Source organism: Typopeltis vanoorti, chromosome 6 (genome assembly GCF_054136105.1).
Source record: "Typopeltis vanoorti isolate ZY-2024b chromosome 6, IOZ_Tvanoo_1.0, whole genome shotgun sequence".
Classification (NCBI taxonomy): Eukaryota; Metazoa; Arthropoda; class Arachnida; order Uropygi; family Thelyphonidae; genus Typopeltis; species Typopeltis vanoorti.
The window spans coordinates 84728357-84744946 of NC_143554.1; the positions used below are offsets into that span (position 1 = coordinate 84728357).

A 16590-nucleotide genomic window follows, 5' to 3' on the forward strand; every position below is an offset into this window, starting at 1 on the left:
AAGTTGTACTGTCCACTGCTGAGTATTGTATTCCTATCTGCCCATTGCCAGATTTTACCTTTAGCCTTTACATCTTAACCATCACTTATGAGATATTAATTGATCTATAATTTGCTACTTCTGTTTTAGAGCCACCGTTGTCACAGAACTATCTTAGCCTTTTTTTCACTCTCCAGACACCTTGCCAGAGGTAAGATCTAGATTAAGCAACTTTATCAGATGCACTGCTGTTTCTCTTGCACATTTGCATAGCATGAGCAGACATGCCACCCAGTCCTACTGCTATATTCACATAGATATTTTGCAGTATGCTGAGTACTTCCTGTTCATCTACCCTAATTCTCACATCAGCCTCTGTCGCATCAGCAATTGCAAGATTTCCACCTGGATTATTTTCTAACATTACTATCTCTTACAGTGAAGTTTGGATTCCCCCCCCCCCCACACACACACTTACAAACAGCTTCACCATATGCCTCCCTGGTTAAATCGCTTAAAGTTTTCTTCATATTTTTCCATCGAGTCTCAAAGGTTTGATTCTTGTTTTCAAATGCTCTCATTTTTTCATGAATCATATTTGTATATTTGAGTCTGCAGTTCACCTCTTAAAGCTGCTCAACTTTCTTTTTACAGTATATCTTTGTACATATTTCCCTTTTCAAATTGACATTCCTTTTTTTTTTCCCTTACAAAAACTAAATTGCCTACAATTTCAGATATCATAGCTTGCTTATTGGGGGGTGAGCAGAAATTAATCATTTTTAACAAGTCTTAAAAAAATGCCATATTTTTGGGAATGTTTATAAATAGGCAGCATGAATGAAAATGTAGCATGAAAGGATGAAACCGAGAATATTATAATTATTAATATCTGACCTCCATGTAGTCACAGACTCATCATGGGAGGTACACACTAATGCACACAATGCTCATTCAACTGTGCCTTAAACTGATTCATTGTGTGTGTTGTGAATGTGTCTACATTCACAACACACGCTCAAGCAATGCATTCCACTCACCAACCACTCTCCATGCAAATACCTACTCCTCACACCCTCCTTATACAGTTTCCAGCAGTGGCCTCTTGTTCTATTCCTTTTCTATGCTATCAAACTTGCACTTGTTTGAAACTATTAAAAATTATGACTGACATACAAAATTTGTGACTTAGTTTTTATAAGGTTAATTTTATTTGATCATATAAATTTTTCTGGGTACGTATTGCTGAACTTCAAATTTCAAAAATTTATTGAAGAGCAAGAATAACACATCACATTAAGTTTTCAATGCTGATGAGACAGGGCTTTGGTTTGGAAAAATGTCCAAAAGGACATTTATTTTATTTTATTTGGGGAGGGGGGGGGGGAAACTGCACCAGGTTTTAATGCATCAACGGATCATTTAATGTTATTTATGTAAGTAACAAGCAACATCAAAAGATTACATAATGAAAAAAAAAAAAACTATGGGAGTTTATAGAACCTCTAGTCCTCATGCAATAAAAGATATAGAATCTAGTTACTGATACATTGGAAAACAAATAAAAATGTTTGGGTAACTAACTGTCAGTCTATTTAAAGAATGATTTCTAAATTATCAGGCATTACTGTTTTTAATAACCTCCCTTTTGATCATATTATAGTTGATATAATATGATCTGGTTCTTATATCTTACTACTGGTTCTTAGCCCTGTATAATAGGTTTGCGCTGCACAAGATTTTATAGGAATCTAAGTGCCTTGTTATAGGAGAGTTACCTAATAGTTATGATGAATAAACATAACTCACTGTTAGGTCAGTTTTTATCTCCCCTTTGTATAATGCTATTTGATTTAATGATCACTATCCTTTTCTTTACCTTATTACATATGTTGGCCTCTGTCTGCTATCTTTAACCCTTATGTATCCCTAAATCATCTGCCTAACACTGAGTATATGATCTTACTGCTTACCTGAAATTTCTAAATTTTGGGCCCCCCAGAAAATACATATTTTGTATCCCTAAATCATCTGCCTAACACTGAGTATATGATCTTACTGCTTACCTGAAATTTCAAAATTTTGGGCCCCCCAGAAAATACATATTCCCTGATCTCTATAAGTCATCCACATTCACTCAGAAAAATTTATTTCCTGCGCCAGCCTGGGCTTCACAGAGTCAAACTCAGCCGAAGGATGGTTATAGAGTATCAGATGCTACTAATATAATTTGCTTGAAATCAGAAGCTGTACGTTTTCCTTTTCTGTTTGCAGTCATGCCCCCTTTCCTTTCTTACTTAGGATATCCCCGCGCACGTATATGATCACCAGGTTCCCATTTTTTATGAAGGGTCAGTCAACATGGTCAGAAAAGCAAGCATGGAAGGTAACAAATAAATTTAACGAATTCATAATTAATTACGATACAAAGACAAAATTGATATTAATGCTAGGTTAAAACTTTTACGTTTCTCTCACTTTCTCATTCTTAGATAAACATGGATTTCTTAATCTCTACAACATTATTCCTTCAACTTATCAAATATTTAGTTTACAACTTAATAGGAGCCAGCTAGGTATTTGGCACATTATTAATCTCCCTCAAGTAGGTCACGACAGAATCTCCAGTAAGTTTAATAGTTTTAAGTTAATAAGGAATTCAGTCTAATGGTATAGAGTCATTCACACATATATTAATTCTTCATGCTTATCATAAATTTGAGATATACTTTCTTCCGTTTCTGTTGGTCAAATTCTCTAAAGGGCTAGAATATGTAAAAGTACTTATCTACACTATCTCAGGTTCTTTCGGGATTTTCTCTGTCCTTCCTTCTTACGAAGTTCTGGCTGCCTTGGTTCTGTTGCCACGTGAGAATCACGTGCTCTCCCTGGATTGGGTGCTCGGTTTCTTTACTAAGGATTTACGTTGATGCTATTCCTTACCGACGGCCTGCGTTCAAAATTTGCCATGCTCTGTGGCAGTGCCATACTGGGATTTCTCAGAGATCAGCTCTTAAAGATAACTGAATCACGATGACCACTTGAAGCACACGGTGAGAATACAGGAACAAACAAAACGGGAGGGTTTCAATTTTGTGTTGCAGGTTTTATACGTTCCCCAAGAGCACCACCTTTCCGAGTTTGATCTCTCCTTTCGCCCTTCCGATTCGTCCCCGACTGGGTGACTTCACTGATTCTCGTACAGAGCTTCAATTCCGGGAATGCATGTGTCTTGATGTTTTCTTAGAGGTAGCACCCACGGACACTTACGCTGCTATTGTAGTATTGGGCGACCTTTGCCTCTTCTTACCCAATTATTGGCATTCTTTCACGTGTAGAAATTCACTGATAATTACTCCCATGTGAGCCCTTTTTGTTGACTTATGGTTACATTAAAGTATAAACACACTAACTACAATACAAACAGTTGTTATTTCTTTTAAAACATAGTTAAATTGTGCCAAATGATAAATATGCTCATTTAATGGATATCTTCTGTTAGACACTGGAAAGGTGACTTCATTTAGAGTGAGGTCGCCCGTTTCAGATCTAACACACTGATGTTTACACTGCAATATGAATAAGTTATTCCTTGCTCTATTGTATTATGCATATCAACCCAGAAATATTATTATCTGCTTTTGCTTATTCTCTAATCAAAATGTCGCTATTTTTAGGTGAGAACTTTGCTTCCTCAGAAAATGTACTGACATATGGAAAATTATATGCCATTATTGAAAGCGTGCTGAATGATACTGGATACTACAAAAGAAAACATTAAGGAGCATAAAACTTATGTTTTGATAATATTACTAAATTTATAACTGGTATTATTTGTATTGTTATGACTTTAAGATGGCCAAAGAGTATTCCTGGTACTATAATTTGATTGGCTATGTTTCAGAAATTTCTAGAATTTCTGTATATTTTTGATATATATATATATATAAATATAAAATACTGGCTTTAATTTTTGTCATTGTGTTGTCCTTTACCAGAATATGTTTACAAATACAAATTGAAGCAGATTATAAACAGGAATATCATATTATTTTAAAATAATTGTTTCAAACATGTAAAGGAAACTAGAATTTATTAAACATTCGTAATTATTTCGTGCAGTGTAACATGAATATCATTCAGGGAGAAAGCAGAAAAATTGGCCATAATATATGAACATGAGAATGTATCATACAGCATGCGTATACTTCCACATGCCTGAGTTACAGCTGAGCGAGTAGGAGGAAACACAAAAAGTTTCAGGGAAAGTTATAGTTTTGTGATTAAATAAAATTATATTATAAACAATCAATGGCAATTACTTCCTGTAACTTAGAGATAGGCATAGTCTGTTCAATTAACATTAGGATGGTGGCTTAGGGCCTTAGATGGTCAAATTTAAAACTGTTGTAATCAGTGGTGAGCTATAAGGGGCTCGCGAGCCCTTTGTTAAATTTTTCTCAAATTTGCGAGCCCCTTATTTTTTTGAAACATTAAGCGACAAACTCACACGGTAAACCTAACAAAAATTAGTCTATTCGGCAGTGTATAAATTATTTGAAATTATTGTTTCAAGTCCTCTATAGAATGCACCCAAGTTTGAAAATAAAATAAGCACATACACTGTCTTTACCCTTCTCCCTTCTAGTACCCAATCAAATGTTTTATAAAAGATTTCATTCTTATTATATTTTGATTGTTAAAAAATGTTTTTCTTATGTAAGATAAATTAACACAGTTGATTGTGTGCAAATATTTCAGGTTTAGATCATGAAATATTTGTTTAAAAATGATAGCCTTTAGAAGTTGATTGTTCTCTCATACTTTTTGATTGGAATTTGTACACAAGCTGTATTAATAAAAGTTTTGGTGTGAAATACGGTTTTTTTTTTTTTTTTTTTGACCACGTGAGCCCTTTGTTAAAATTTCCATAGCTCACCACTGGTTGTAATGCACCTTCTTTGATTTTCCAGTGAACTCTGTGTCTAGTGTTGATGGCATGAGAAGCAAGGCCCAAACCATCTGATTCCAGAAATATATAATCTTGATGTGCTTGGATTCTGATTTCAGCAGAACGGCTAGTCTTCCTAAAGTAGCAAAGTCAGCAGGAACAGGGTATTTGATAAACATCAGGCAAAAACATAATTTCTGGGCCAGTTTAAGGTAGTGTAGAGCAGAGGTTTCCAGTCTTTTTAGACCGAAGGAGCTCTTGCACCAGAAAAAATATATGCTGGAGTCTTCATAAAATGTTTTACTAATAATATTATGAACATTCAGTAAAGACAATTAAATTTTACAAGTCTTTTACCACTTAATGCTCGAATAAATATTCAAAGAAAAAATATCCATTATAAGAATAGCAATTGATTATTCTAAAAGCACATCTTACAAATATATATATGTGTATGCAAGCACGTTCTTTAGCAAAACTCGTTCACAAACAGAACTTTTATCAACGTGCATAACTGTCATTAACAAACTGCTACTAGTAACTTCATACACAATCTTGCTATATGACAAAAAAACCACAAGACATGCACTGTTGCTGTATCTACTAGTGAGTGTTTCAAACTGTGCTCTGCAGAACCATTAGATGCTAGTTTCATGCTATTAGCAATAATGCCATCTATAAAGTATAAAACAAATGGAAAACGTCACATGTTCTGGCCGCACCTTGGCAAACGTCCTTTATTCAGATTTGAAAAAAATTAGCAATCCTAATTACTGATGCTATTTTATAGTTTGAAAAACAAAACGAATATTCTAAAATTGCTTCACAGAGCTCCACATTTTTCAAAATGTGGAGCACAGTTTTAAAAACTCTAGTATAGAGATGATATTTACAGAGAATGCTTGCTATTTATATAGAAGTCTCTTTAAGGTATGTGGATCCTTTTAACATCAGATTGCAGTCTGCAAAATAATAATTATTTTCTGCCATGGTTTTATTGTATCCATTAAATGGAGCAAGTTTTATTTTATTTAATTCTTCTAATAGAAGAGAGTCAGAAGATGAAAAGTGTGTGCATGCTCTGAATGAGGTTTTGATAATACTGGTCTTTTGTGAAGGATGATGATGTGAAACTGCATGTATATACCTGCTAGTGAAGGATGGCTTAACACATCATTTCTGTACGTCTAAACACACGATAGAGTGGCAAAATAGCTCCATGCCATATGTAGACAACGATTATAGACATTGTTTATTCAAGGAAGCCGCAGTAGTGTTAAAAACTGGTGGAAACCTCAACGGAAACAGGGTACTATTCTTAACAGTTCATGAAAAAACCTCATCCTCTCTCTAAATCTATCTGAACTACAGCTAGCTAGTAATCACATTATGCGTTTACAACAAACATGCATGCGTGATAATGATTAAGAACAATAAGTCCACTCAGTCTCTGTCATGCAACCTTAGCTACTAGAGTGTTGACAATGTTTTTAATGTTCCTTTCAATTTGCATTTACTAGTATTTTTTATACTTTTCCATCAACGCCTTGAAAAAGCTAGACAGTTTGCTAGCGAAACTGGTAGGCAAAGAATGTTAAAATATTTGTATATGGTCAGTATTAAACAATAAGTTTTTATACTTAACTGTCAAACGACCAAATATGTTTAATTTGACTTCCCATGGTCTCATACAAGAGAGTCAAATTTATCTATCACCTGAAGCCATTTACAAATATATACCCATGGTAGGATCCAAACCTGCAGCCTGTTGGTTGAATAGCAGCTGCACTGTCCACTTTGCTGACTAGGCAAACATATTTTGTACTTAAGAAATATACAATTTTTATTAGGCAGACATAGATAAGAGTATATTTCAAAGTAAATTATTGTGTGTCTTATGAAAAATCTGTATTTTCCTGTTGAATTATGTCCTTTTGTGAGTGCACATAAGAAAATCTCTTGTTGAGAGATGTTCAGTCAGTGTTTATAATTGATGTATTTTTGATGCATCTGTGTTTTTTTCTTTTCTTAAAGATGTATCTGTAACCAAAATGCTTTCATATTCTTATGCCAATAAAAAAAAAAGAAGCCAGAGTCAAGTTTTTTCTATTACCTTTATTTCTTGAAAAGAAACAAGAAAAGATTTTTGTAAAAAGTTGAATATCTGAAGAATGAAACTTAGCACAAGAACACTGTTCCAGTTTTCAGTGCTGTTTTCTTATGAAGGAAAACTCAAAACAGAGTTAGTGCCATAGAGCAGGTAAGTTTTATTCTGTCACTATGAAGAAACTCCGACTTGATAGAAATAACTCTATTTTGAGCTTTCCTTCATAAGAAAACAGGAGAAATGTTCTTGCGCTCTTATTTACTAATGGCAAAGTGAATTCTCTAAAGGGAAAAAAACTTTCCTGCAATTGTTACTCTATTAAAAAATTTACATTCATTTTTGAATCATCTATACAAATAAAAAATGGGGGGGGGTAAAACAATGAGAATTCCAGAGGAATTTTCTTAGTGTTCCAGATAAGGTTTATGTAAGTATACTCGAGAAGAAGCCAAGATATTTGTGGAAGAAAACAAATTGGATTCAAGTCAAATGGAGGTTCTAAGATCAGATTTTCATTTTCAGATAAATACTTGAATGGGAAAGAAAACTAGACAAGATGCCAAGAGAAAAGCTGTTCAAATGATACAATGATATGAAGTTCAAGACAACTATGTAAAATCAGGTGCAAGACAAAGGTGTATCCACTGTTTTTATCACCTCTTGAATCACATTACAAAGGAAAGTAGTTAAACATATCAAAATTGAAGATGTTACTCTTTACTTTATGTAGATGATATCTTATGCTTAAGGAATTCTGAAGATTTATTTAATTAAATTGAATAACTCCATAACAGATTTAGCAGGAAAAGGATAAGCATATAGACAAAAATATGGAAAATATCAACTATGTCCTGAATGCACGAAGTTGATAATTTAGAATATAAATTAAAGTTGCCAAGAAATTTTATTCTTGGTTATATTCTATTCTTTCTATTATATCCATTATCCAAATGTAAGCAAACAAAACTGTGTGTGAAGTATATTCACAACTAGGCTACACAGTTTATTGAATAGTTGAATCTTTAAAGACTATGTGGAAGTCTCCACATAGTCTTTAAAGGAATGCGAAGAACCGACCAGGGCTTCTGACCTAATGTCCAATCCTCACCTTCTCGTGGTCACCCTGTTAGGTATCTACCTGGATACTGAACAAACGAGGATGGGCTGGCAATTTGGGATTTAGCCGACCAAATTGTATTCTTATTGGCTTAAACCAAATTCATGCCGGCTGGGACGTTGTTTGGTTAAACAAGCTTACACTTGGATAATGGATTAAACCAAGAATTTCTTGGTATCTTTAATTTATAGTATAACCAAGTGAAAAAACTTTCAACAGACAACATGGTGGACATTTAACTGAATAAATTTATATGGAATAAGAGAGAAATTAGTCAATACTACCTTTCTTGTTTACAAGACAACATTCAAATCAGTTTTAACTAATGCAAGATTTAGATTAGAAATAAAATATTTCATAAAGACTGGCAACCACAAATATGAGAGATCTGAGAAAAATTAAGGAAATAAACAGATTGTAGCAATGGTACAATCATGTTAAACACGAAGATATTAGGAAGACACTTGACAATGTTAGCATTCATGAATGTGTGTGTGCAGAGCTAATCTAAGGAGGTATTGGTCACTTAAACAGAATGGGAGACGAAAGGTTGGCAAGGCATGTTTGATGACAGGAAAAAAACACCCAGAGGCGAACAAGATCTAGGTGATTGATGAAGTTAGAAATGTGTTTGAAATTTAAGATCTATTAATAAAGCAGCAGCTGTAAAGAATTATTCTTGCTCCATACGTTTGCTGATTGTTTTACTGTATATGTCCTGCTCATGTCCAGTTAGTTGTGCTTTCTGGCTTGTTGAAAGTGGTGGTAAATAAACGTATATATGAATTTGCAGTTTCTCTCCAGTCTTGTACAGAAGCAATTTACATTTGTTTCAGTATTTATTATAGTATTGTATACAGGAATTTTGTTATAATTTATACAATTTCACTATAAACAAAGAGTAAAAATTGGTTAATAACGGAACAAACCTACACATTTTAACATGCTCATTTCATTGTTGGCATATCGTTATGATTCATATTATTTCTGACTTATGATGGGATTGTCAGAATGGAACCCCCCCCCCCCTCCCCCTAAAAGTTTTAGAGTTCTCTCTAGACATTTAAAAAGACAATTCAAAAGTACAATTGGAAATTTTTTTTCTACTGAGAAACGTCACATTTCTCAATAGAAAAAGTTTAAGTGTGAGCACATTTAAAGATTATATTTACATTCACTGTTTTGCACCATGCTCTTGCTTCCCATTCGAATCTGTTACAGCATAGTATTCTCTTAGTTTTTCAGAAAATTTTGGCAATGCTTCGAAACAAAATAAAAACCATATCAAAATCAGATTTTGAGAATATCATATGTAGAAAAATTGCCTATGTCCAGTACACAGTTATTTTCCCACAAGAAGCCAGAAAGCATGACTACTGGACATATGCAATTTTGTAACATATATATATATATTTGCAGTTTTTCCTCCAGTGTTATATGGAAACAATTACATCTCGTTTGGTTGTGAACTATGGAGAGATGGCCACTTTCATGTGATATTTAGTGGAGGAATTCCAATGAGTGAACTGGGTAATATCCATAGAAATGTATGCAGAAGAAACTAAAACATCTGTGTGAAAAAATTAAGTGGATTGAATTGGTGAGATGGGCCATTAATCAATCATATTGCTCTCTCTTCTATACTGAGATGTAGAAGCTGGGGAAGACACTAATACTGTTTGTTCTTGCATCTGAGAGTAGTGTCCTTAACAGCTTCCTAAAAATTCTACATCTCAATATAGAGGAGAGAGCAGTAATGATTGATTAATGTTATTGCTCTGAACAATTAAAGTTGTTGTTCAGAGGCAAGTTATCTGGAGGAAAAAATAAGTCTAGTTTGTTATTACTATGGAAGTCATATGTTTATGCTAAGAAAGACTGGTGGTTAAAGTTATCTGAAGAAGTGAAACCTTGTCTTATTTAGAAATTTGAGTATTTTCAAAAACACAGTTTACATGTGTGAAAAGACAAATGAGTTGCTAGATTGCAATTGACAAGGTTACTAGAAACCCCATAAAGAAGCTAAATGTTTCATGTTACAGAAGCAGATATTCTAGTAATTTGTGTAGTGGTTTGACATATAAGCAGTGGCGTATTTAGATATAGCCCGGGCCTAGAGCAGCAAATTTCGAGGGGCAGCAGAAATTTCCATGCTCTCATTTTATTATGCCACATTATTCACAAGTAGAGAAATATTTTTCTTTTCCTCATTGTAAGTTTAGTCTGCAAGCATGTTGGCATGTGATGAGATTCTGCATAACTATACAGACCGAGACACGTGCACGGAAAGCTACTGTATTGTTGTCAGTAACTTGACACAAAAGGCAATAGGGATTAGTGAATTTGATCCCTTTCTTGCTGAGCACACTGCCAAAAGCAGGGAAAAAAGGAAAAAGTTTCGTTATGAGGAATTTATTAAAATAATGGGTGAGAAAGTAATCAAATTTATTGTGGAAGAACTTAAAATAGCTAAGTACTATTCCATAAGTGTTGACTCAACACCAGATCTCTCTCATGTTGATCAGCTGTCCTTCATTGTATGATATGTGAAAGAACATGGAACTCCTGTGGAGCATTTCTTACGTTTCATTCTGACGTAAGTCACAAATCTGAAGAATTACAAGAGGCAGTTTTGACTTCACTAAACGAGCTTGGAATTGATGTAACAATTGTAGAGGGCAGGCATATGATAATGCTAGTAACATGTCAGGCAAGTACACAGGACTGTAAGCAAGAATTCTTGAAATAAATCCATTGTCAGAATTCACACCGTGCTCTGGACATTCTCTGTCTCTAATCGGTACTTGCGCTGCCGAATACTGTCGGTACTTTTCTGCATTTTTTGATGTCCTTCAGAAACTGTACGTATTTTTCACATCTTCAACACATCAGTGGAGTGTTCTAAGAAAGCACCTGGAAACTTTTGAAAAAGTAATCAAACGTCCTTTGCCTACTCGTTAGTCAGCTCGTGATGATGCCTGTCGGAGTCTTCGTGAGGGATGGAAGGAAATAATTTCCACTTTGTCTGAAATTGAAAATGACACCACCCAGAAGAAATTTACGTGATGTGAAGCACGTGGGATTCTATGGCAACTTCAGTCACAGGAGGTTGGGATCATGACCTACCCATAGGCAGGTCATGATAGGCAGGCCTAGGGCGAGAAATACCTAAATACACCACTGCATATAAGAAATAGTAATACACTGTGATCATCAAAACTGTGGGTTGCATTTGCAGCCTGTCTACATATGCATAAAAGAGCAGAATCCATTCTTTCTAGGAATAATGTTGGAGTACTAGCATTAGTTGCAAAATTAAAGATTCATCTGCCTTTATATGTAACACGCAATAAACGATACTGAAAGCTCAACAAAAGAAAAAAAAATCTTTCTTTCTACACAAAGGAAGAATCTTAAGATCTCACTTTTATAACTCACTTAACAGACCTTTATTCTAAACCCAGCCATATGCTTTAGAAATATGAAGAGTATTCACTTGTTTCCTCAGACTTTTCTATGGAATTTGTTCAAAGGTATTTAAAAGTAATATAAGCAAGAATAAGTTGGCCTGGTCGGCTGAGTGGTTAGCATATCCACTCTCCAACCAACAGACTGCAGGTTGAATCCCACCATGGGCATGGATGTTTGTGATCGTCTTTAAGTGAAAGATGAATGTCATCGCCTGGTGTGAGACCACCACCCGCTTACTGGAGGCCTAAGTGGCTTGAAAATGTTCAATTTTTCATCTCTAGAGCTTGGTTTCCAGACTATGTAAAAAAAAATGAAAAATACAAAAAAATATATATAGGAATATAGAATATATATAGACTTAAAAGATAAGAATTTACAGCGAAATGCGAAATAAATGTTTCCTTATCTAAAGAATTATTTTGATGATGCATTCAATGCAAATGTTTGAACCAGAAGACTAAAAACAAATAAGAACAGAGCATAGACATCACCAAAATTTTACCACTTGGTATTTTTTTTTTAATGCCACACAACAAGAATGATCCAAATCAACACTCAGGCATTGGCTGAATTGCCTAGAGCAATGTTTCCCAAAGTGTGGTACACATATCCCCAGAGACAAACAAAAGGTCTTTTAGGAGGTATAAGGCACTTTTTTTTTACATCCCACTGTCACAAATAAATTGCAGATCTGTTCTGTAATTTCAATAATTGAAATATCCGAAGAAAGTTTTAAACAAAATGTGTCTTTTGGCACATACTGCCTGACCTCTGTTAGGGCCACATCTAATTGATGGCACAATCACAATTCAATCATTAGTTTGAATCGTGTGGTCAGAAATCTTCGCTAAAGTTTGGAATAACTCATATCTTACTGTAAGTCCTCAGCAATTGTTTCACTAGTGATGTGTGCATCTATGTATTAAACGTTTAAGCATTTGTGTCACAAATCAAGATGAACGTACAAGTTATATTTGAGCAGTTTTGTCAGCAAATCTTGAAGTGCAGTCTAATAGTAATTAATATTACAGTTATTTAAGTAATATTAATATCATTGTTCTGTATTTCATAAATACTTTAATATGAATCACTGTTTAAAACTGGGATGTTTGAAATGCAGAATAGAAAATAGAGAAGGAAATGCAAATAAGTGAAAGAACACATCAATGCATAAATATCAAATGAAAGTAATCGGTGTGAACCAACTGATTTTAACACAAATGTTAAAAAATAAATACCTTTATGTTTACTATAACTTCTCCAAAACTGCCTTTACCTGACGGGGATATGTAGGTATTACTAAAATTTTAAAGGGGTACGTGGGTACTGAAAAGTTTGGTAAACACACTGCCAAGAGGTTAAACAAATCTATGGTGTACTTAAAAGGATCACCACTGATGGAGAAAAGGTGAAGTGTTCGTAGAGTGATCAGGACTGTGAGACTTATTAGTATCTGTACTGATTGAGCAGCCATTTCTGGCTTCTACATCTCTTTATTTTTTTTTTTTTTAGGGGGGGGGGGAGAGCTTAAAGTTCTGAACATCAAAATCCATGAGAAAGATGATATGCATATTTCAAAAAGTAAAAAAAGTACACGTGTTTCCAACTGATTTCACAGCATATTAAATTAGACAATTATATGATCCATAACTGCTGTTTGTTTTCTAGTTACTTGGAAGCGTTTATTTAAAACATCAGCCATCAAATTCATACTGTTTAAGTTAAGCATATATATATATATATATATATATAGGAATCCCTTGCTTTACACAGTTAATGTATTCCATTAAAATGGCACCCTAACCAAACACGTGTTACAATAGCCCCCCCCCCCCCCCCATCTGTGGGAATATGTTCCAAGATGCCACAGATAGTACCAAACCCTATATATATATACTATGTTTTTTCTTATATATACATATCTATGATAAAGTCCACGTGGTTAGCCTAGTGACTATGCACTTCGCAACCACATGCCTGGGAAAGGAGTGTCCTGGATTCAATTCCCGTTGGCAACGTGAGGAGCTTAAGGATCTTTCTCAGACATTGCCGAGTTAGCCAGTCTTGGACATAGCAGGGTTTTTTCTCCCCAGTTTATCTAGGGATTTTCCCCCCCCTGCAAGCAGGCAAACTGGCCCCGTGAACACATGCAGTTATAGCCATAGAATATATACCAGGAGGCATAGGGCTAGTCACTTTATCCTCAGGACGGTTACAACTTATAAGGGCTTAAGATAGCTCTGCAAGATGCCAGTAGGCCTAACATGTAGAAGGGAGAAGATCTATGATAAAGTTTAATCTATAAATTAGGCACAGTAAGAGATTAACTACAATAACTAATAGAATAATAAAATAGAACAGTTATAAGAATATACTGTAATAAAAGTTATGTAAATGTGAGTGGAATCTTAGCAACCTCAGCATACTTTTTTTTTTATGAAGTCGAGAATTTTCACTTAAAAGGAAGTACCTTTACGGCTTCTCTTTGGCATATTCCAAATTGCCAGCATCGTTACTCTTGCGCTTTATGTCCATAATTAAGTAAAACAAGGGTTGCTTGAACATAAATACTGCGAAACCACAACACTTGATCTTGTAACAACTACTAAGTGACTAACAGGCAGGTAGTGTATACAGTACAGCATGGTTGATACGCTACACAAAGGGATGATTCACATCCCTGGTGGGATGGTGCAAGATTTCATCACGCTACTCAGAACAATTTAAAACTTATAAATTGTTTATTACTGGAATTTTCCATTTAATATTTTCGAACCAGGGTTGACCATGGGTAACTGAAACCGTGGAAAGTGAACTGGAGGATAAGGGAGGATTGCTGTAATTCAGTGGTTCTCAAAGGGTGCGCCCTGTGGTATTCCAGAGAAATACGTGTCCAGATATAAAAATAAATATAGTTATTCTATTATACTTTTTCATTAAGGATATACTGCTCTTTTTGTCAACACATCATTATTATATTAATTAACAGCGGTTTTTCTTGCAAAGAGAACAAGAATATGGTTTATTCTTGTTGTGTATATTACTTATTTTCCACCCAAATAAAATGGATAGATTTCTCAAAAAGAAGCGTGATATTGAAGAATCAGATTCTGGAAGTGAGCAAAAGTTAAGTGCAAGAAAGTTAAGTGCAAAATCGCGGCCTGCTCGCAAATATAATAAAAGTTATTTAAGCTTTGGTTTCACTTGGACTGGAAGTGAAGATCATCCTTTGCCACTATGTTTAGTATGTGGATGTAAAATGGCAAATGAATGATTGCTTCCTAGTAAATTGAGTAAACATTTTAAAACTATACACTCTAATTTACAAGATAGATCTAAGTTTTTTCAAGAGATGGTCTGAACAGCAAACAAAAGCGGCAAATTCTTTTAAAAGTATAATGACTGTTTCTGATAAAGCTCAAATCGCTTCTTATCAAGTCTCAGAACTGATAGCAAAAAATATGAAAGATCATACTTTAGGTGAGTCACTTATTTTGCCTGCATGCAAAAAAATGGTCATGACAATGCTAGGAAAATAAGCAAGATTCCCCTGTCCAACGATACAGTTCACAGGCGTATTATAGAAATGTCTTCTGATATCGAGAAAAATGTATGCAGTAATAAACTTCAGTATTCAAATTTTGCATTGCAAGTTGATGAGTCAACAGACATTACCAACAAGGCGCAACTGTTAGCATTTGTCCATTTTATTAATGAAGATCAAATAGTAAATCAGTTTCTTTTTTGCAAAGAATTAAGTGTCTACAAAAGGTGAGGATGTTTTTAACATTTTGAATAGCTATCTTGATAAATGGCAGTTAACATGGAAGTCGTGTGTAGGCATTTGTACAGATGGATCCCCTTCCATGGTAGGCTGTGTTAAGGGCCTTACATCTTTTTGTAAAAAAACAAAATGAGAATGTTATCGTAACTCACTGCTTTCTTCATTGGGAGGCCTTGATGGCAAAAACATTGGGAGAAAAATTAGAAGCTTTAGATCTTGTTGTTCAGATGGTAAACTTTATTAAAACAAGACCTGTCAAATCGCATTTATTCGAAAAGCTTTGTATCGATATGGATTCACAACACAGATGGCTGCTTTTACACACTGAGATGAGGTGGCTGTCAAGGGGGGAAAGTATTTACCTGTGTACACGAGCTACGACAAGAACTTCTTGTGTTTTTTGAAGAGATGAAACAATTACATTTTTGTAACCTCCTTCAGTGTGAATTTTGGATTGCCAGGTTACAGTATTTGACCAATATATTTCAGCAGCTCAATATTTTGAATACTAGCATGCAAGGGAAAGAAGAAAATATTCTCACATCCAGTGACAAAATGAAAGCGTTTCAGAGAAAACTACAGATTTGGAAAAGAAAAGCTGTTGAAGGTAATTTGGAAATGTTTCCATTGGTAAGTAACACTTGCATAAATGAAACACTTCCAATAATAGTTGAACATTTAACAAGTTTAGAAGAAAAATTGAGTTCTTATTTTCCATCATTTAACACTGAACAATACAATTGGATTAGAAACCCATTTATGGAAACTTCAAGTGATTTTGGCTTAACATTAACAGAAGAAGAACTGGCAGCTATATCCACTGATCGTGGATTGATGATTAAACATAAGGAATTGTCTCTTGAAGCCTTTTGGATTTCTATAAAAGAATATGTGTCAATATCTAAAAAAGCTTTGAACATTTTACTACAATTTTCAACATCATATTTATGTGAATTAGGATTTTCTACCCTCACCACAATTAAGTGTAAAAAGAGAGGAACTCTTCAATGTATTGACTAGGAAATGAGAGTTTGCCTTTCAAATATATGCCCAAACATTGAAGCAATCACTAGGACACATCAGGCTCATGTTTCTCATAAACACAAGAATGAATAAACTTAAGGTATGTTTCATTTTATTTTTTTTATCGCATTATTTTTTTTCTGTAATATTTGACTTAA

At 34.4% G+C, this 16590-nt stretch overlaps 1 protein-coding gene across 2 annotated transcripts in view; it reads left to right on the top strand.

Annotated features, from left to right (window-relative positions):
* LOC150105647 (serine/threonine-protein kinase Nek10-like) overlaps positions 1 to 7024 on the top strand; it is a 268426-nt gene extending 261402 nt beyond the window's left edge. For both annotated transcript variants that reach the window (XM_090394286.1, XM_090394287.1), the window contains one exon: positions 3657 to 7024. In XM_090394286.1, coding sequence (XP_090250412.1) covers positions 3657 to 3760 — 104 coding nt within the window. In that variant the 3' untranslated portion in view covers positions 3761 to 7024. The remainder of the gene's footprint in view (positions 1 to 3656) is intronic.
* The last annotated feature ends 9566 nt before the right edge of the window (positions 7025 to 16590 follow it).